Source organism: Dermacentor albipictus, chromosome 2 (genome assembly GCF_038994185.2).
Source record: "Dermacentor albipictus isolate Rhodes 1998 colony chromosome 2, USDA_Dalb.pri_finalv2, whole genome shotgun sequence".
In the NCBI taxonomy this organism is placed as follows: domain Eukaryota; kingdom Metazoa; phylum Arthropoda; class Arachnida; order Ixodida; family Ixodidae; genus Dermacentor; species Dermacentor albipictus.
In genome coordinates this window covers 50,835,843-50,856,267 of record NC_091822.1, presented here as the reverse complement: position 1 = coordinate 50,856,267, position 20,425 = coordinate 50,835,843, and the positions used below count along the sequence as shown (strand labels likewise).

Below are 20,425 nucleotides of genomic sequence, written 5' to 3'. Positions count from 1 at the left end.
CCTGGTCCTGTGGTTGACAGAACTCTAAGGTGTTCCTGATTGTATTTGCGATTACCTTAGTAATTACTTTGTAGGCGATGGACAGTAAGCTGATTGGTCTATAATTTTTCAAGTCTTTGGCGTCCCCTTTCTTATGGACTAGGATTATGTTAGCGTTGTTCCAAGATTCCGGTACGCTCGAATTCATGAGGCATTGCGTATACAGGGCGGCCAGTTTTTCTAGAACAATCTGCCCACCATCCTTCAACAAATCTGCTTTTACCTGATCCTCCCCAGCTGCCTTCTGCCTATGCATAGCTCCCAAGGATTTCTTTACTTCTTCCGGCAAGTCTAGCAAGTCTGAGGCAAGTCTAGCAGTGCTATTGGAGAAATTAGAGGGCAGGAAATGGGATATAATAGGACTAAGTGAAGTTAGGAGGACAAAAGAAGCATATACAGTTCTAAAAAGCGGGCATGTCCTTGCGCTACCGGGGCTTAGCGGAGAGACGAGAACTAGGAGTCGGATTCGTGATTAATAAGGATATAGCTGGTAACATACAGGAATTCTATAGCATTAACGAGAGGGTGGCAGGTCTTGTCGTGAAACTTAATAAAACGTACAAATTGAAGGTCGTACAGGTCTATGCCCCTACATCTAGTCATGATGACCAGTAAGTCAAAAGCTTCTATGAAGACAAGGAATCGGCGATGGGTAAAGTCTAAACAAAATACATTATACAGATGGGCGACTACAATGCCAGGGTAGGCAAGAAGCAGGCTATAGACAAGTCAGTAAGGGAATATTGCATAGGTTCTAGGAATTTCAGTAGAGAGATATTAGTAGAGTTGGCAGAACAAAACAATATGCAGATAATGAATACCTTCTTCCGCAAGCGGTATAGACGAAAGTGAGCGTGGAGGACCCCGAATGGCGAGACTAGAAATGAAATAAAATTTATACGCTGCGCTAACCCTGGCATCATACAAGATGTGGACGTGCTTGGCAAGGTGCGCTGCAGGGACCATAGGATGGTAAGAACTCGACTGGGGAGTTTCTTAGCGCGTATTATATGCGGTTGTCCCTACGCGTGAAAGCAGAAGGCCGGGGCGTTGTAGTGCTGAACTTAGCGCCGCAAATTTTCAGCTGGACGTAATCATATTTATTCAATCGTGTTTTTTACTAAGTAAAATAACGTGTAAATATTTCGCGTTGTTGACGGCGCCTCCAGGACACCAAAGCGGGAACGGGGACACCAAAGCTAGAACCCAGACTGGCCCTGCTTCCAGCTTTGATCCCCCCGCTACCATTTGGGCGCCTCGAAGATCATGCCCCGTCTGCTGTATTATAACTTCATGTGCTCGCCTGAGGTCTCCGTTTGCCAGTTACATGTGCCCTCCTGGAACAGTGCTCGTAAAAAATGCAATCTATTGTCGCGATGAAAAAAGCACCTCCCAACTTATAGAACACCAGTCAGAACCACGCCCCTTACGATACAGCGATCACAAAATGTAGCGTTCATGCCCATTGCCTCACCACACGCGCAGCGAGCTGCGGAGCGTAAACAATCTGGACCGGACTCCGAAATTCCGGCATGTCTAGGGGACACACGCACACAACACGCGCTAAGAAACCTCCTCCGCAGTGCCTCGGCAGAGTCGCTTATTGAAGGAGCAAAGGCCCCCAGATTTTCTCTCTCGCACGCATTTTTACTCGCGCCTGCGCAGATACGTCGAGCGCCGCGAGAAACGCCACGCCCCGCTGTACCTACTAGAAATTGTGAAAATGTGACCGGCCCCAAAGGAAACAGACGATCACTGCTCAATCTCACGTGTTATATGCGTAGCAGCGTGGGGAGGCAGCACGGGAGGGTGGGGAGGCGGCTTCCACTCCGCCAACATGCATGTACTTTGCACGTCCGCACGCGGTCGCGCGTGCCGTATCTTGAAAACGATCTGAAGACGGCTGATACCTTTGTGTGCGGTGTGCTCTCGCCGCTCTTGCGTTGAAGCGATAGACCTCACGAAGGTCACTTTGCTCGCAACAGCATCAAGCGCTTTCCAGCGTGTCTGCGCTGATCGAGTTTGATGTGTGCATGTTTGACTGTGCGGACTGACACCATGCTTGTTAATTCAATTAGTAAGCGAATGCTTTCCAGTTTATACCGCCGATAAAACTACTATCCTTACTTCGTGTAGGTGTGTACTAATTTGCTATTGCAATCAATGCTTGGCCTTTCGTTTGAAACTGCGATTTTGTTGTTGTTATTGTTAACTCTGTCAAGATGAACAAACGAGCCGAAATCAAGGTATTCTTAAAGCTTCCTCTTAAGCCTTGATTTTTGCACATTCTGTGCTTACGCGCGGTCATGCATAAGTCGGGCCCTTCTGATATGAGAGAAAACTTTATGGAAATGTCCGACGCAAGTTCCGGTGTGGTCCGTGATTGCGACCGCGAAACCACGTCGTCGCGCGTAACGGGCCGCATCTACGTAAGCGGTTTCTTTGTTGCTGCCGTATTTATGTTGATATGCTGATATGATATTTCTGATGTGATCTGAATAAATTATAGCCGTAACAGTTTAAACAGACTTATTTAAGAAATAGACACGATGGTAATGCCACTTGGGTCCTTCATAGCCTTCAACCAAGTTTCATTGCTTTGTGTAGAGTACTGTGGCCAACTTTAGTGCCCATGTCACAAGCTATGAACACGAGCTTTTTTCTGCGAGTAATTTAACCGAACAATATTATCGGCTGTCTGCAAGCAATAAAGTGGGCGTAAATCATATGAGAAAACTATTTAAATGAGCCTGCACTGGGCGACACTAATATCGTATGGGACTGTGCCTGTTCGAATGTACTTCCGATATTTAGAGCTTCATATTTATCATATATGCTTCATATTTTGAGCAACGCTGTGGCACTATTCAAAGACGAGAAAACATTTTCGCTCTTTAAGCAATCTTTCCGCCAATCTTCGGGCCGAATAATACTCCCCTGCAGATGGCAAAGAACTTACAATGTCGCCTAATAGGTCGCTCAATCTTTCTCACGGCTTTTCGTGCGCTAGATTTTTCCCACCCTATGCGCCTCATCGAGGACATCAGAGCGGGCGCGTAGACCGGCAGACGTGACACATCCGATGGTTGTCCACGAGTAATGCTTGCGCGCGCATGCACAGTCTTTCACATCTAGGAAGTGGTTAAGCGCCGGCTTTTAATGCGAACTGCCCGAGCTGTCGACCCTTCTTTGTAAGTTTGTGGCGTTCAGAGAGTGACCTGTAAGGGTTAAACATAAGAGCACCGCGGAAAGAAGAAAAAAAAGATGTGGCAGACCTCATCTCATGAGGACTGCCGACGGCATTGCCTAAGCATTGAATCAATGCCGCATAACGAATAACTTTGAAGAACCCAATATTTTATCTCGTTTTCAACACGGTTTCCACTAGACTACACCCACGGTAACCGAAGTTGTCGAATTGGTCCATTACGTTTCCTCAAGCATCCATTATCAAACACATACTGATCTCATTTTGCTGGGTTTTCCTAAAGCTTTTGACCGAATGTCGCATAACAAACTTATTCTGAAACTTCAAGTTACTTTGGGCAAGGGACCAATTCTTTACTGGATCATAACTTCCTACCAGACAGATCACAATTCGTAGAGCTCAGTAATGTTAAATCCTTAGTCGTACCAGCGACCTCTGGTGTACCGCAGGGTAGTGTTTTGGCGTCGTTGTTATTCTTACTTTTTGTGAACGATCTGCATTCATCTGTTAATGTCGGACGCAGGTTGTTTGCAGACGACTGCATCCTGTACAATGAAAGCAATTCTGATGATGACCACATCCCCTTAAATATTGCTTGAGAGGCAGTTTCAGTGCGGTGCAGTAAGTGGAAAATACATATCTACGAAAAAAACTCCGCTCTGTTATCCACAACTAGAACAAAGCATTTACCCAAGCTTAATTACACCATTAGTTCAACTAAGCTGTCTAAAGTTAGGGACCATAAATACATAGGTGTCATATTGTCACACGGTCTACGATGGGATTCTCATATTCAGTACATCCCATCATCTGCACTAAAATGACTGCTTTTATAACAAGAGGATTACAGCTAGCACCAGCAGACACAAAGTTATTGGCCTATATTATACTTATCAGAACCATCCCAGAATACGCCAACACTGCTTGGTTTCTGTACTCAGAAAAACTAACCAACATGCTCGAACGAGTTAAAAAGAGCACTTAGGGTTATTTTCAACAAATTTAACCGAACAGATTTGTTAACAGAACTGCTCAAGAAGGCTGCATTTCTAACCAAAAAAACCGGGTGAAATTCACTGACCTAAATGTAATGTATGAACGATTACACACACCCCTAAATGAAGAACAGTCCCTTATATTGCTACACGCGTGTGGTATATGTGTGTTTGAACGAAGCGCGTGGGCGCCATCACTCCAGAAAAGAGGAGGAAGAACGAACTGGGCTCGCGCTGTGAATCTAACCGGTGAGCGCTGCAACCGTTGTTTTAAACATAACCTGTAAATCTGGATGTACTGGGCGCGCAGCGGTAAAGAAAAAGAAAAGAGAGCGTGATAAATAATGATTATTGCTTCAGGCAAGATAAGCTGCATGGTGTTGATATTCCTCTTAGATTGAAGTTTTAAAGCTTGAACAAACCAAACGCGGCAATAAAGAAACTATGGGGTTTTCAGCCATGTTCGCTTTTCGGCTACGGCCAAATGCGAGCATTTCGCCGTAGCATTTTGCATTTGCACTTATCTATGGGTTTTGATGAGGCGTAGTATTACAATTTGACTTTCTTGCTATTTGCTTCAGCTGCTGCCATAGGTAAATCGCCCAAACTCTGGATGTTATCTTCCGCAAAAAATTTGGAATGTGCACCCACTCGTACATAATTATATAGCATGGTTGCGGAAACACGGTGAATGATAGCCGGTAACTGTGCAGTCTACCTAATTTGCAAAAGTTAGAAAGAAGTGTTGAGAGAAAGAGTGTGGTAACGGGGTGCGTTGAACCATTAGACATTTTCACTTGAAGTCTTGTTATTTTCTAACCAGTACTTCGGATCGTCATGCGCGATCCACGGGAACTATGATATAATGAGAAGCGGCACCGCGGCACTCACGTCGAGGTAGTTCTTGAGGGGCTCCGGAATGGGTCCATTAGCGTCACTGACGGACCAATCGCGGCTAACGTTGAGTGGCCAGCCGAGTTCTCGGTACTGCTCCCGGATACTTTTCATCTTATGCAGTGGCACCCTGGTGAGATGAAGGGCGAGGACAGTAGCGTTTGTATTACAGAACTCCCCGTTCCCACATAGCACAACGGAAATATATTTGTCGCAATAGCATTTTCGCGAGACATCTCCTTGCACGTAAGCTTGCTTCGTTTGATTTGCTTCTTTTCCTATCACATAACTTAGCACAATAGTGGTTAGCTAACTTTTGGTTCATTACGCTGCAACAGTTGTAGGAAACGCACATGAACACACTGAAAATAAATTCCTATTTGGAAGTCAATGCTTATTTTGTAGCTTTCACTGCGTGAACATCACTTTCAGGACACTTCAGTTACGTACATGTATCAAAAACTATCTGCTTCACAAGTTAGACTGCACGGCATTTCAGTTTTCACAACCTTTATGCACTGCGTGCTATTCTTAGCTGAAACTACAACTGTCCGGTTTCGCAAGAATCGATGTACTACGTACGATTCGCTTACCTGCGAAAAAACAACAACCAGAATAGAGATTTCAGATATGGACAGTTCAGGGCCACAGGCTACATGTAGGTATGCAGCTAACGATGGATAAGGTCTGCTCTAACGCAATTTTCCTATTCGGGACTCTTGTTTAACGAATTGTATCATGAATTAACAATAAACATAAGGTGAAGTGGAACTGAAACGACTACACCAGCGTTCACAGGTATCAGCAAATGATCATAGCGGATCGTATTTACTGCATCTAGTGCACATCTCAAGGCAAAGACAGAGTGATAACCGACCAAGACAGGCACTAACTTACAACAGATTTGTTTTCAAACGCGTCGCGCACACATATATGGGGTTTTAGTAAAAGCCTGTCCAAGCGAATTCGTTACATTCAAACGTCACAACCATGGTCAGTGCCAAAAAAAAAAACAGAGTAAAACCTACACTATTATGAGATGGTTGAGTTGCCCTTTTCGTCGAGTTTTTCACGGCTGCTTTATTTCTTTTTTGTTAACTCAACCGATGGAGCGCTCGCACACGTGTCACTCACTTTAGCATTGTTCGCGTTTCTATTATCTCACTTGTGAATTTCCTGACAGGCCTTGCAACTACCTAGCGAGGAATGCCACTACGAATCTGTTGGATGCTGGCGCCGGCTTTCTTCGGTTTTCACTCTGTCCTTGTTTTGTGTTGTGCGCTAGAAGCAGCACTGGAACACCAATATACGCAAACTTACGTTATTTCAAGGATCGTATTTGTCTTCCATTATGTCAAGAAAGGAGAGAATGCACAGTTGTAGTGGATCGATAGAATGGGAGTTTTATTATATGAATTATTTTGACTTAGACAACACAAACACTAACAATGGAAGACGCCATAGGTGAGGACTCCACATTAAATTTGTGCCCGTGCGTTCATTGTTCGGGACAGGAACATTCCCAAGGTGAAGAGCGTACACGACAGCCGTAGAGAAAAAATTGCTATGGGTTATTGTGCACGCGGGTCGGGGCGGTAGCTCTAATACGCATTCTACGCCATACACTGTTTAAACAATAAACGAATAATTTACCAAGTTTTGCTCGTATGGCACCTCTTGTACTTTGTGCCACATACGCATGTAAAAAAAAACAAGCTAGCAAACGAGAATGGAAGAAAACACACTCAACTGGCTTAAATATTCACTCCTTTCTCTCACTGTAACGTGCGAAAGTGCCGACGAAGGGCTGAGTGCCGACTGTTCATGGCATTCAAATCATCGCGCTTTAGGGAAAGCTGCCTCTATTGAATCTACACACGGCGTCTCACAGCTTCAAAGGAGTCTCAAATTTCTAACGCGGTCTATTCAACAGCTACATTTGATTTAGCACTGGAGGCTTTGCTGAGTAAGGATTAGGCCATTCACGCGTGTTTTTGTACGGGGACTTCTTGTAGAATATGTTAAGAGCTTATTTTGACAAGTATCTGTCAAGAAAATATTGGCAGCACAACACGCCAATTGCAACCGTACCACGGCTGCATGGGTTAAATTATGGTGTGGGAATGAGATATCATTATACCATCACGCGCCTAAGCGATCATTGTAGAATAACGCTGACTTAGGGACCCTTTCTTTCGCTATGCTTGAAACATATCACACTTATTCACTCTTGCCTGCTTCTATTACAAGTTTGCCTCGCCTATCTTGACAGGCGAGGTGAGGAGCAATGAGTGCGGCTTTATTAAGTGTTCTAGGTATTGCTACTTGCGGTGCAGTTTTAGTACACGCCTAGTTTTTTGACAGATTCACCGATTCTCTGCACAATATTCTCACCGCTGCAGCGTTTGTACGGCGACAATTGCAAGCTGGAAACTGGAATTCGGCGTCCGTCCGTTCGTCCATTAGTCCTTTCTGTTACGCTAGCAGCCGTCATCATAAAGCTGTGGTCCTCATGTCCTCTCGTCATTCTCAGATTCGGCAATTGCCATAGAAGAAAGCAAAACTGACCACCACTGGGACAGCGATTCGAACCCATGCCCCTGCGGCTATGTGCAGTCGGAAGTTTGACGGCCTATGCAGAGGGCTATCGCGACGGTTTGGCACTTGTTAAGTTTCAATGGATTTCGCATCTTTCACCTTCCCTCGGATTACGCTCGCAACGTCTCACTTAAAGAAATTGGAGACCCTAAGAGTGGTGGCCACTGTGAGTGTCTCGGAGGCTACAACAAGAAATACCATGTAAATTATGAAGACGAGGTTGTGTAATTTGTAGTTAAGAAAAGGCTGGTGCTCGCTGTGAGAACGTTCTACGGTCGCGGTAAATACACTCTGACACGGAAGTATCACTAATATCTGCCTATTTCTTTACATCACCTGGAGCTGGCTGACAAGTGAGAAAATAACCCTGCATAATAATTTTCGGTTCACTTAAACCACAGTGGCAAATTCAACGTCTTCGTAATGGAGACCGCATTTACGCGACCTGCAACATCTCACCTTATCAATGCCGAAGCGACTCCTAAAAGCACGGCACAGAGAGCCAGAGTCGGCAGCCTTCGTATCATCTTGCTCGATTGTGGCCGGTCTACTATGATGAGCACAGCACAATGGAGAAATCGACCCGTTCGCCCGTGTTTTAAGTTAGAGAGACGGTTAGATAGACACGTCACGTGCATTGCGGCGCCGCTGTTATCGCAGCACCGCTTCTGCGCCTTTCGTTTTTTCGGTCGCGATAGCTTTCGGATCCCACAGCCCTTTTGGGGCCTTGTACTGACATGTCTGGCATGTCGACGAGTACACAAAAGGCTGGGATAACAGAATGGATCTACTCAAGTGCTTTCGCTAGAGCTTTCACACCTGTGCTCTCACACTTGGTCAGCGCTGGGAATCACGCCCCGCCAATGTTACTTTTAACAGTTTATTGAGCATTCATTCAGACAGAGGGAAGGTCTTGGATGGCAAGGCTAAAGGCAGAACATTGTCTGCCTGAATAAGGCCTTGTCACCCGTACATTCCTTTGCGGTGAAGTAGCATGTCACACAATAGAGCATACATGTATATCAAAAGCATTCATTATCAGTTGCGGTAGCCCGTCTTGGACAGCGGATTATAAGAAAACCCTAGAATCAAGGGAGGAGAACATCGATATGTACGATAAGCTGAAATGATGCTTCTGTTCTTTCTTTGAGGAAAGTTATCCTAACATGGAGGGGGGGCGTACACATAATGTAGAGGGCGAATACTCTAGTAATTAAATGATGAAACTTCGAAATCAGTTCGCAAATTATTATGGCACAACGCACTCTTTAATCTTACCAGGAAACCATATGTGCAACGGGAATATATAGTCTGGCATATTGTGGCGATCTATTTCGCGCAACTGGTCGCGGTCTGCGAATTCATGCTAAGAGGAGATGTCTTGAGCAGTCATTGACTTACGTTTCGAAATCTCAGTGTGCGTCTGAAGGGCGATTGGGATGGGGTAATTCACACTCAATAAAAACAACAATAAAGCATTATAACACAGTCTCGGAGGATCTTTGGTATCTCTATCTCTATAGAAAAACTGAGAATAACATTAAAGCTTCGGCGACACGCGAGCACTATAGATGGCAAAGTTTGCGCAGAAGCTCGTATCTTGAAAACGTGGCTGGCAGCTAAGTATACGCACTGCGGGTGCCGTAGAACAAAGATTGCGTAAATTTGAAAACTTCGCCAAGTCATTCTGGATAACTACTGAGTCCCAGAACGATTGCACATAAGTTACGATTGCCAATACTACGTAAGCCAGCGTACTATCGCCATCGCCGATTCAAGAAGGTTATTGCAGCTTTGAGGGGTATAGGTGAGAATGATATTTATTTATCCCAGGTCGTTCAATCGGGGAAATATTTTAACGAGAATCTTTCTTTGATAACACTACCGGAATCCATCTGGCTGCTGGGTACTGTCTGTCGGAATGGCCTATCATAAAGTTTCGTACAATTACTAGAGGGAACTGTGACACTAGTGTCTCCGGTGGCCGCAAGCAAGGCAGTTCAGCCAATGTGGGAATGATGGGTTGTATATGGATTTACCTAAAATTCGTCCTTCTAGCTTTAAACGGCCTGACAACTTTGCAAAGAAATCCTCCTTAAGAAAGTACCGCGTTATAAACAATTAAATAAACATTATTAAAATTGTCCGACTACAGGCTGAGAACGCAGGTCTTTTGGAGTGGCGACTGTATGTTTGCGAAGTGGCAAACAAAGTGCCGGTAATAGGACGAGAGACAAAAGAAAACTTCGCAAGTGTTTCTCATGCGGACGAGGAACGCGAAGGACGACAGCAATCTTGTGTGTGTCTGTGCGGACGGCATTCTTGCTTACATGGTGGCCCAACACCTGGTTGTCTTGCTGGAAAGTCGGTACTTTTTGTGCTGAGCTTTTGACGTCCACTCATACCTTCTCGGTCACACTTCCGTCGCAGTCCATCACACTGAAACCGATGGCAGCTTCATTGTACGCCGCCGACCATACCACGTGTAGTTCGCGGATCGGAAAATCATCGAGACAAACGTCACCAACATGCCCAAATGCGAGATTATGCGGCCGTCGTCTAGCTCTTGATCGTCGCCTGTTTTTCTACTTCGGTACTATGGTTCTGTACGTTTTTGCTTTGATTATAGAGCGCTCAAACGTTCATGCGCAAGGACATCTACCCGATGCCACAAATCGACGGTGACCTTCACTGCCCCCAGGGAGCTGAATTTATCTGAAGTCTCAATTTATGATCGATTTACTCGAACGTACCTATGGAAGGACAAAACGGCCTTTGCAACACCACAGAGACTAAATATTTAACGGAGTGCCCTTCGGGTAGTGTAACGCTCCTGCAGCTTTGAACGTAGGCTATACGCAGTTTTGCGTAGTTTGAAGTGGACAACCTGCTTGTGATATCTTGACGATGACGTAATTTTTTTCTTCGGCTTTTGGCCAGCACCTTCAGTGTTTGGACGAAGCTTTGGCCGGCATTTCTAACGCCGATCGAATGAAATTTGCAGTAGTAGCAAGGTGGTCTAGATGGACGCCATTTGTTGTCATAAGGCTGAGGCGGTACATTTGCTGAGATAAATGAGGAACGCATGTGTTGCAGCGGCAAGAAGTGACGGGGGCTGCGGGATGGGTGATGTCACAGCATGAATCAAAGAGTAAGCGGAGGTTGGTAGGGGAGAGGGCTTGGGCCTTAGGCACATGCCACTGAAGGGTAGTTCCTCCCTTACTATGTTACGTAGGCCGCATCCAGGAGATGTTGTATGGACGTCGGAAGCGCGAAATGAAGCTTGTGCATGGAATTCCTCGTGGATGATGGCACAGATAAGTGCACGCAGCTCGTTGCAGTTCGTTGCCCTCTTATCAGATACGTCAGGCTGCAAGCTAGTCGAATGAAGCTGTTCGAGGTGCTGGCGCTTAGCAATAATGTCGGCTATGGCAGGGGGGTTCGTCACGATAAGGGCATTAAAAGCAATGGTCCCAATGCCTTTGAGGAAATGGCGCACACTGTCATTCTCTGCCATGGAGCTGTTGACACGGCGGCAAAGGGTGAGTACATCTTCTGTGTATGAAGTATATGACCCACCAATGTTTTGAATACATTTGGGGAGCTTCTCTTTCGGTACCTCTGAGTGAACATTGTGGATGGCAAAAATATGTCACCGCAGCTGCTTAAAAGAGGTCCAGTGTACAAAGTCACGTTCATGGTTAAGAAACCATGTCTTCGCGACGTTGTTTAGACAGAAGGCTACATGGCTCAGTGGAATTGTACAAATGGTTAAATGCACTCACGTGGTTGTAATTTTACGACCAGTCGTCAACATTGTCGCCGTGGAGACCAGCGAACATCTTGGGATCTTTCGAGTGTCAGTTTTGGCCCAAGAAGGTGTTTCCGTTGGAGCAGGCATAGTGGAAGCTGCCGTGTTGGGCCGCTGCTCTAGCTACACGATGCTAAGAGTTTATAAATGAAATTCATATGTGCGCCGAATGCTAGTGCCAGCAAACGAGTATTAATGCATCAGTATTCTTATGGTACTTCAAGCACTTGATAGATGGATAGTTGGTGGCCAACTATCCATCTGTTTGTATGTATGTTCGTGTGTTGCCGTTTTCCAGTCTACTTGTGTCACTGGGTAGTACGTGGCCTAATGGGAGCCCGTTGGGCTGCAGTGCAAAGACAACAAGGATGGAAAGCCATTCTCGGCCTACTTGTTTGACTTAGTATGTGGCTGTCTCTACGTACGTGCTCTTTTCCAACGAGCCTGTTTCACGCCAGCACGAGTCACAGTATGCGCGGGACTAGGTAAGCACCACTATTCGAAGAAACTCTATTCCACTATTCGAAGAAAGGACAGCAACTCGTCGAATAGGCATGCTGCGTCACAGATGCACTGGGTGCGTGCAGCTCTAGAAGGACGATAAAGAACCTTTACATTTTTCGAGTTGCTGAGAGGAATGGAACCCACGTCACAATGGTTCCTCAAGGAAAGCAGCCTTTCACACAAGCAGGCTGCGCCACAGATGCACTGGGTATGTGCATCTAGAATGATGGAACAGAGCCCTTAAATCTTTCCTGTTGCAGTGTGGAATCGAACCCACGCCGCAAGGGTTCCTCAAGGAGAGCAACTTTTCGCATAAGCAGGCTGCACCACAGAAGCAATGGGTTTGCGACGCTCTAGAAGGACGGAAAAGAGTCTTTAAAATTTTCCTGTTGCTGTGTGGAATTGAACCCATGTCACATGGGTTCCAATAGAACAGCAACCCGTCGCATAAGCAGGCTACGCCACAGATAGACTCGGTATGTGCCGCTCTAGAAGGACGAGAAAGAGCCCTTAAATTTTCCTGTTGCTGTGTGGAGTCGAACCCACGTCACAATAGTTCCTCAAGGAATGCAACCTATCACATAGAGCAGGCTGCGCCACAGAAGCAATAGGTTTGGTCACTCTAGAAGGGCGAAAAAGAGCCCTTAAATTTTTCCTTTTGCTTAGTGGAATCGAACCACGTCAGAAGGGTTCCTATGGGACAGCAACTCGCCGCATAAGCAGGCTGCGCCACAGACTGGGTATGCGCCGCTCTAGAAGGACGAGAAAAAGCCCCTAAATTTTTTCCGTTGATTCGTGGAATCGAACCCCGTCAGAAGGGTTCCTCAAGGACAGCAACAAGTTGCGCAGGCAGGTTGCGCCACAGATGCACTGCGTATGTGACGCTCTAGAAGGCGGGAAATGAAGGTTGTGCAATAAAGTCAACGGTAATCGGCAAACCCCAGGAAGCTGTAGTAAGCGACATACCGCGAAGCCTGCAGATTGCAAAGCTAATATAGTTTATGCCATTCCCACTTGTTGTGCCTGCACTTACACAGGGCAAACGCGACGTTGCCTTAATGAAGGTTTACGTGAGCATGCACACAGTGTCAAATTTAATAGTGGTAGTAATCTAGCTGTTCATTGTGCAAGGTTTAGTTGCTCAACCCGAGTAGGAGACACCCGTGTGCTCTGAAGGTACAGCGAACAGATGGCCAGGATAAGCTTTGAGGCCTTTTCAATTGGTGGCTTTGGTGCCACTTGCATAAGCGCCACTTTTCAGCTCTTTGCGATAAGGAACTTAAGTTACTAAGCAGTTGATCAGTTTCGATTGTGTCCATAATGACTATATTACATTAGTTACGCATGCGCAGTAGTAATTGATTGAAGACGACTCGCCTTCCCTCTCTTTCTTTCCATTTTCAGCCCGTTGTGAATACTATATATTTGTGCAAGTTTCAATAAGATGTTGTTGGCAGTCAGCGCTCGTCCTGTGCTGTTTCTTGTCCGCGTGTTTTTGGCGCTGTTTAAAATGAATGGTCCGTACCAACTAGCCCACACCTAAACCTTTCTAAGTCATTATTTATCGTCTGCGAGCAGTGTTCCTTTTTTGTATTTTCTCTGAGCCATCCGTTTGTTCAGCTCTTCTTCTGCAGGCCTTCTTCAATGCCCGCCTTTTTACGTTCGGCTTGAAACGCCTATTACTGCCTCCGCAAGTCGTTGGTGGCCCCATTCCTACCCGCCGAGGACTCGGCGATCTGGTTCTGCCGCCTTTTGAGGTCGGAGACCTAGAGGCAGATCCGGCTGCTAAATGACCTGCTCCTGCTGGGTTGTTCAATGAAGTCGTCTCCTAGCAGGCTCGCTCAAGACTTCTGCCACCAGTTGAAGGTGACGTCTTCTAACTGAGGCTCTTGGGCGTCCTACTCGTCCCAGAATTTCCGGTGAGCCAAGTGGGCCTCAACCACGCCAGCCAGTTGCTAAACTGGTAGACGTAGTTATTCCGGACGACGTAGAAAAAGTTTTGAGGTTGAGATCTAAGTTCTGCTCTTTTCCCATGGCTGACAACGTCAAGGCGTGTCCCTTGTCAGAACTGCTGGCAGTAGAGCTGCATCCCCCGACTGCGAACAAGTTGTTCTTGAATGTGTAGAAGAACTTCCAGTGGGAACCTCTGGTCCCTGTCGACGCAAGGTATCATGCATGGTCGAATCGCTGCGGAGTAGCGACTAGACAGGCACAGGGACATAAGCCACATCTCTGTTCGATCATGTTTCTCGAAAATTCAAGAGCATTCATTTGTACGTTCACAAGGAAATTGCCTGAAAAAGGCCAAATACTCTTCTTTGACCTTGCGTCGCACCTCCAGAAGAAGCACACTTGTTGGATGTAGGCCCCACGTTCCATGAAACACCTTCTTCCCTACTCTTCCAATCATTCAAAAGTGGTGAAAGGCTCCATAGTCCTAGATGCTCTCACAAATGATGCCGTTTGCTCTTGCCCCCATGGACGTCAAGCAGCGTCACCATACAAGTCCACAGGCTTAAGGCAAGTGGCTATCCATCACAACTGCTGTCATCCTTGATGGGAGTCTTATTGCAAGAGGTTCTTTCCCTCGTGAAACAGAAGTGATAAAGTTGGTCATGTGGGTGGGCCTCGAACTCCCAAATGTAGCTCCAACTACCACCTGGAACTTTCTGTTTGTCAAAAAGTTACGCTTGAACTTAAGTGCTCTACCACTTTTCTTGCTCATCGCTCTTCCTATTAGAGTAGCATGAGGTAATGTTTTAAAAGCCTCTTCACACTCTTCATTCTTTCACAAGCGATATTACACAATGCCGTCTAATAATGTTTCTGCTTCTTATGGCCCACTCAATCTGCCAGAAGGGACAACTCTTGCAAAAGGTTTTCTTTCTTCTGTGTGCATAATGTAGTATAAGTATTCATGTATCTTTACATGCACATATGCAGGACGTTTGCATATATGCTACGCTTGGGTGGATGTCTCATTTTCCCTTCATTAATTGCATCTCTCCACATTGTGGGCTTCAGCAGAACTATTACGTCAAACTCTTGCCTTTGCTTCCAGTTGATGACAAATTCGATTTCACCATGCCATCTGCTATGCGCCTGGTCAGCTCAGATAGTACAGCGGCTGCCTCGAAAAGGCGGTGGTCCCGGGTTTGAGTCCCGGACCAGGACCAATTTTCCTTTAACTGCGAGACTTTACTTTCGAGGAACCCGTATGAGTTTCCCTTGTATCAATTTGCTATATTTAGGTGGATGTCTCATTTTCCCTTTAGTAGCTACTTCTTTCCACCTTGCGGGATTCCGCAGAACTAGTACGTCATATGTAACGAAATGAATTTTAGCCCCATCCGAAGTATCAGGAAAGATTCTTGTTTTAAAATGTGCCCCCTGCTTTCAGTTGGTGTTAGTATTGCTTGTTAGATTTTGCATATACATGTCCCCCTTAAGAAATAGCCATTTGAAATTCAAGGATTCAATAAATATTGATGAACTAAATGTAAGTGCAAGAAATTTTTCTTAACTTATCCGCTTAACAGTCCGCAGCCGCGGTACAAGTTAGCTTGACGTATGTCTTCTATCTCTCGTTTTGTTTCTCGTCGTCGCCGTGATGTTACGTACAAAGTCCAAAAAGCATGTGAATAAGCGACGCATACATCGTGAATGCGATAAAAAGCCCACAACAGTGAGCCGGAAAGGATCCGGCTTGACTACATTTCGGTAACTAGGTGAACGATATACATGTCTATAGACATTCGCATGCAACAGGCGATGTTTCCATCACTAATCAATGTCATGAATTATTAGAAAAACTTTTTTTCCACGAGTCGTTAGCATTGCCTACTGGAATGAGAAGCAATACTGAGACACATCGCATTCACGTGCATTTCGCACGACTTCGATAAAATACTGATGTCTGCATGCTTTTTCAGGATCAAAAAAGCGCGCAAAGCAATTTGAAGTATGGTGAACATGCAGCAACATATTCATTTTCTACGCATATGCTATCGATACCATTAGAAATACTTGTTAGTTGGCCATCTCTTCTCTTGAAAAAACATAATAAACATGATCCTGTGTCTATATTTAAATATATTGTGTTTGTGCATGGTGTTCACAGTGGAACATAATAAAAAATGTTGAAGTTAAAGAAACACGGAGGGGTAGGTAGCCGCCGCTGGTGTTTCTAATGCGCTTGTCCTCTTATCGTCAGGATTAGCAGAAATAATGTGAAAGTATGAATGAAAACCTGTGCAAGTCGGCACCGACAATGTTGCAGTGAGCTTGTAGACACAATGAAATTGAGACGCAATGAAAGACACAATAAAAGACACATTAAAAGAAACCTCGAGTGATGTGTGTGACAAAACTGTGGTAATGACTCTTTGGAAGGGGTGGGGGGGTAGGCTTCCACATCTCCAGGTTAGGGTCTCTGCCACTTCCCCAGAAAAAAGTTGGTGGGGGCTCGGGCCCCTCTCGCCCTCTCCCCCCTCCCCCCCGCCTATTCAGCGCCTATGTGTGGGAGCCACTTTCGCTGTCAAATGTGGGACCTGCATCTGATAGATTTGTGTCAATGTGTTAGAATCGTTGGTAATCGAATCCATGCGGCGTTTCTGCCTCTAACTGCCGACTGATATAAACGAATTACAACTTTTTATGCAGCTAAATTAAACCCATGCATATTTATTTTCTAACTTGTTCGCTTTCCATAAAGCAAACTGTGTGCAACGAATTTTGACGCGGTGGTGTCTCCTTTCTTTATGGGGTTAAATTCAGCACATTACTTACGACACGTAATAATGACTAATAATTCAGCGTAATGATTACGACACGAATGCCGCACGACACGTAACACCACGTTATCTCGGTCGTCCCTGACCATTCAGTACACAGTATCGTCCCCTTTTCCGGCCATTCACCATGTCTCAAAAAGAGAACTCTTGCTGATAAGCAACTGGCGTGCACTTATTGCGGATAAGCAATTATTGGCGTGCACAGCCATTGCGGCGCTGAAAGGGGCCCTGAACCACCCCTCAGGCTTGGTGAAAAAGCACAAACCGCGAATAGCATACGCAGCTGTGAACATCTGAGCCGAATTTTGTAGTCGGGCGCTGCGCGTGCAGCTCGCAAGTGGAGTGCGAAGTCACATTTTTTTTCGAGTGCTCTTTTACAGCGAAGGTGTTAGCCTCTAGTAGGTCGCGATTTTTTCCCGTGCGTGCGCGGTGCTCACACAAAAATGGGGGCCGATTCCGGAGACAGCGCAAAGAAGCAGGAAGCGCACAGTGCGCTGCTTCTCCATGAGGCACTATATGACGTAATCAGGTGACATCATCATTTGTCGAGGGCGTCAGTGAGTGACGGAACATTTGACGTGATCGCGTCGTCAGATGGTACCGTCACGTTCCGATGTCGTTATTTCTCGTATATTAGAATCCAAAGCGAGGCTATCATGTGTGCGGCTTGTGTGTATGTCATACGTTACGAATTTTGTGACGCAGATTACTTTGAGAAATTCAGTTAGTTGAATGACGCACTTGCGCTACATGGAGGGTCTAGGAGAATAAGGATGCGTGCTGAACTTCCGTGTGTGCACGCCTGACCTACGCAGGCACACAACGCACCTGTCCTTGATGCGTGGGCACTCTGCCCATTGAATCTGTCGCACAGCGTGGGCTGCGACCATACTCGACATTATGACAAACACTGCCCGAAAACTGTACCTCCGCCTAGCCGCCGCGACAACTCAGACAGACCTAGAACGGAAGCTGCAAGATGGCTTTGCCTTTGAGTTTGCGCGTAACAGAAAGACGTTTTCTAGAATATTCGGATTACAACCCGAAATTATTGTGTTTGCACCTTGTGTCAAAGTCGTACTTTACAATTTCTCTGACGCAATTTACTTTTAAAAATTCAATTAGTTGAATAAGGCACTTGCGCTTGGCCTATAGGAATGAGCATGCATGCTGCTTGTGATGGTGGTGCTTGGTTAACGTCGCCTCACGTCGCCAACAGCTTCCCTTGTACATCCACTTTCACAGGGCGGAATTGAAGAAGAACAATGTAGACTTTATTTCCAAATCAAAAGATTCGAGTCCGGCGTCTTTTAGTGGGGCTGGGAGTCCGCCGCGGACGTGGTTCCGAGACCTTGTCTCGAAGCGGCTTCCTCACATAGGGTGGAATTGAAGCGTATTTCTTTTGAGTCAGAGTCTGCTCTTCACTATTTTTCGGGACGCTCTTTTTCGCACAATAACGGATTGCGTACAAGGCTGCTATTGGCCAATGCCTGACGTCCATCACGAAGGATATTTGGACCAGTGCGCGTTTTGCGACTAGTACTGTGTATACTTACTGACGCAGCTTAACAGATAGGCTGAAGTAAGATCTGTTTCCGAATTTCGATAATAGTTAAGCACTTCCGGAAGCAGCCGACTGTCGTCTGGTCACGTTTGGCCGTGACCACCATCCTAGGAATTAACTTGGCTACCCAGCTTATCGGCGTCGATGCTGTCAGGTCTGTCTAATTTCGACTAGTTTTGGACACTCAACAAGCCTCGAAACACGCGAATCTTAAGGACAGACCACACGCATGATTCCCAACAAGCGCTAACTCCTGGCCGCTCCAAGTTCGATGCCATGGTAGACATCCCTTCGCATTGAGCTATTGATAGCTCTTCAAAGTGCACACGCTTGATGTGGCTACTATACGTCGGTCAAGCTGGTGCAGGACAAAGCCGATCCATACCACGTAGCAGGGCCAGACAGTTGGGTGGACAGCTGGGCTAGTTTCGGTACATGGCAATTAGCATCGCCATGTTTTGGTGGTCGTCGGAAAACTAACATATATTTTTTTTATATTTGCGTCTATCTTTGGAACCCACGAATAATTAAAGTAATATTGCGTAATTGTGTGTGGAACAAAAAGTGTTTCCTTCTAGTTTCATGTTTTGGCGTGCTTTCTTCTTCTGATCGTTTCATTCGTTGCGCCGACGGGCGGTGCTGTTACGGTCGTCGCTTCGGCTGCCATTCTGTTCGTCTGCTCCTGGCGCTCTCTGCACACTTTCAGGCGTTTGCCTTTTACTGTGCCCTGCAATATTGTGTTTTTGTATCGTCCAGTGGTTCTGGCGGTGTATGAAAAACGGAAGAAAGGCCACAAGACCTTCCCTGCGGCAATATGTCGGGCCAACAGGGGAAGCGACAGCACGGCCACTTCTTTCCCCTTCCACGAGAATGAAAGACACGTTTATCATGTACTCCTTATGTAGTGAATAACCGCTAACCTTATCGAAACCACTATAAGCAACCTATCGACAGCAGCTGCTTAGTCTAGTGAGCGCTAACTTACCCGCTGACAGAAACTGCGTTTCGTTATATCTCGGCGACTGCTGTTCGCTTTATGGAAGAATAAAAAAACTTACATTTAAATTTTGCTGAATATGTTTGAATGCTTGCTCCACAAGACGAGGTTAGAGAGCGTTGTGCCTGCCTGTTCTTCAAAAGTGAAAATTTGGCGAGTTGGTATGGAGGCATTCAGCCTTGCGTAATCTGGACTAGACATTGCAGGTCGGCTAGAGCTTGACAAGGTGCGGAAACTGATTGATGAAGCACCGCGCTGGTGAAAAAAGCGCTGGAAGCGCTTCTTTCTTCACGTTGGCTGCTACGGCGCCGGGCGCATATTACGTTACGTGGTGAACTGGTTTGTGTCACAAAAAAAAAAGGGGGGAACGCTGCTTATCTGTTCTTTCTTCTCGGGTATTCATCTGAGATTTGCGATGTTCGCACTTGTTAATTGTGACTTAAGTAGACGAGCAGATTTCACTAAAAACGAGCGAATTTACCAAGTCGCGCTGCCGCGCAATGCGTACGAAGGGGGGCCTACGCCAGTGCTCATAGTGAGTCACGCACTCTGGTGTTCCCGCAACGTTTTGTTCCCCACGTCGGAAAAAAGTTCTTCTACAGCAGGAAATGCTCATAGGGAGTTGACCAACGGCTTCGAACTTTTGGAATATGCATTCTGCAGAACAAGGAAGACAGGGAGTAAACAAAAAATGTGAACAAACGAATCCGTCAATGCCTTATTGACAAGTGGATAAGAAATTCATGGATCAAGAAAATTTAGCTGTGAGGAACTGATCAATGTTTTTAGACAGCTGTTGAGAAAGCAGCATTACCAGACCTGTTACTTTAATAGAGTAGCAGGTAAAATCAAAATTTGTATTGTTAAATTCTTGTGCCATATTTTTAGCATGAATCTCACAACAAAATATCGGAATTTAGCTATTTGAAAAGAAAGCTCTCCCTTGCGGGCACAGTGCTGATATTTTCTCCAGCAGTCGCGTTGTGCGTAAGAATATAATTTATTACCTCCATTTTCTTCGA

At 45.8% G+C, this 20,425-nt stretch overlaps 2 protein-coding genes across 2 annotated transcripts in view; one reads left to right on the top strand and one right to left on the bottom strand.

Annotated features, from left to right (window-relative positions):
* LOC135904276 (cathepsin D-like) overlaps positions 1–8,341 on the bottom strand; it is a 45,914-nt gene extending 37,573 nt beyond the window's left edge. Inside the window, exons 1-2 of the mRNA XM_065434902.1 lie at positions 8,194–8,341; positions 5,134–5,266 (exon numbers count right to left, since the gene is read on the bottom strand). Coding sequence (XP_065290974.1) covers positions 5,134–5,266; positions 8,194–8,261 — 201 coding nt within the window. The 5' untranslated portion in view covers positions 8,262–8,341. The remainder of the gene's footprint in view (positions 1–5,133; positions 5,267–8,193) is intronic.
* A 2,836-nt stretch (positions 8,342–11,177) lies between these two features.
* LOC135904313 (monocarboxylate transporter 12-like) overlaps positions 11,178–20,425 on the top strand; it is a 168,368-nt gene continuing 159,120 nt past the window's right edge. The window contains exon 1 of the mRNA XM_065434938.2: positions 11,178–11,276. Coding sequence (XP_065291010.2) covers positions 11,202–11,276 — 75 coding nt within the window. The 5' untranslated portion in view covers positions 11,178–11,201. The remainder of the gene's footprint in view (positions 11,277–20,425) is intronic.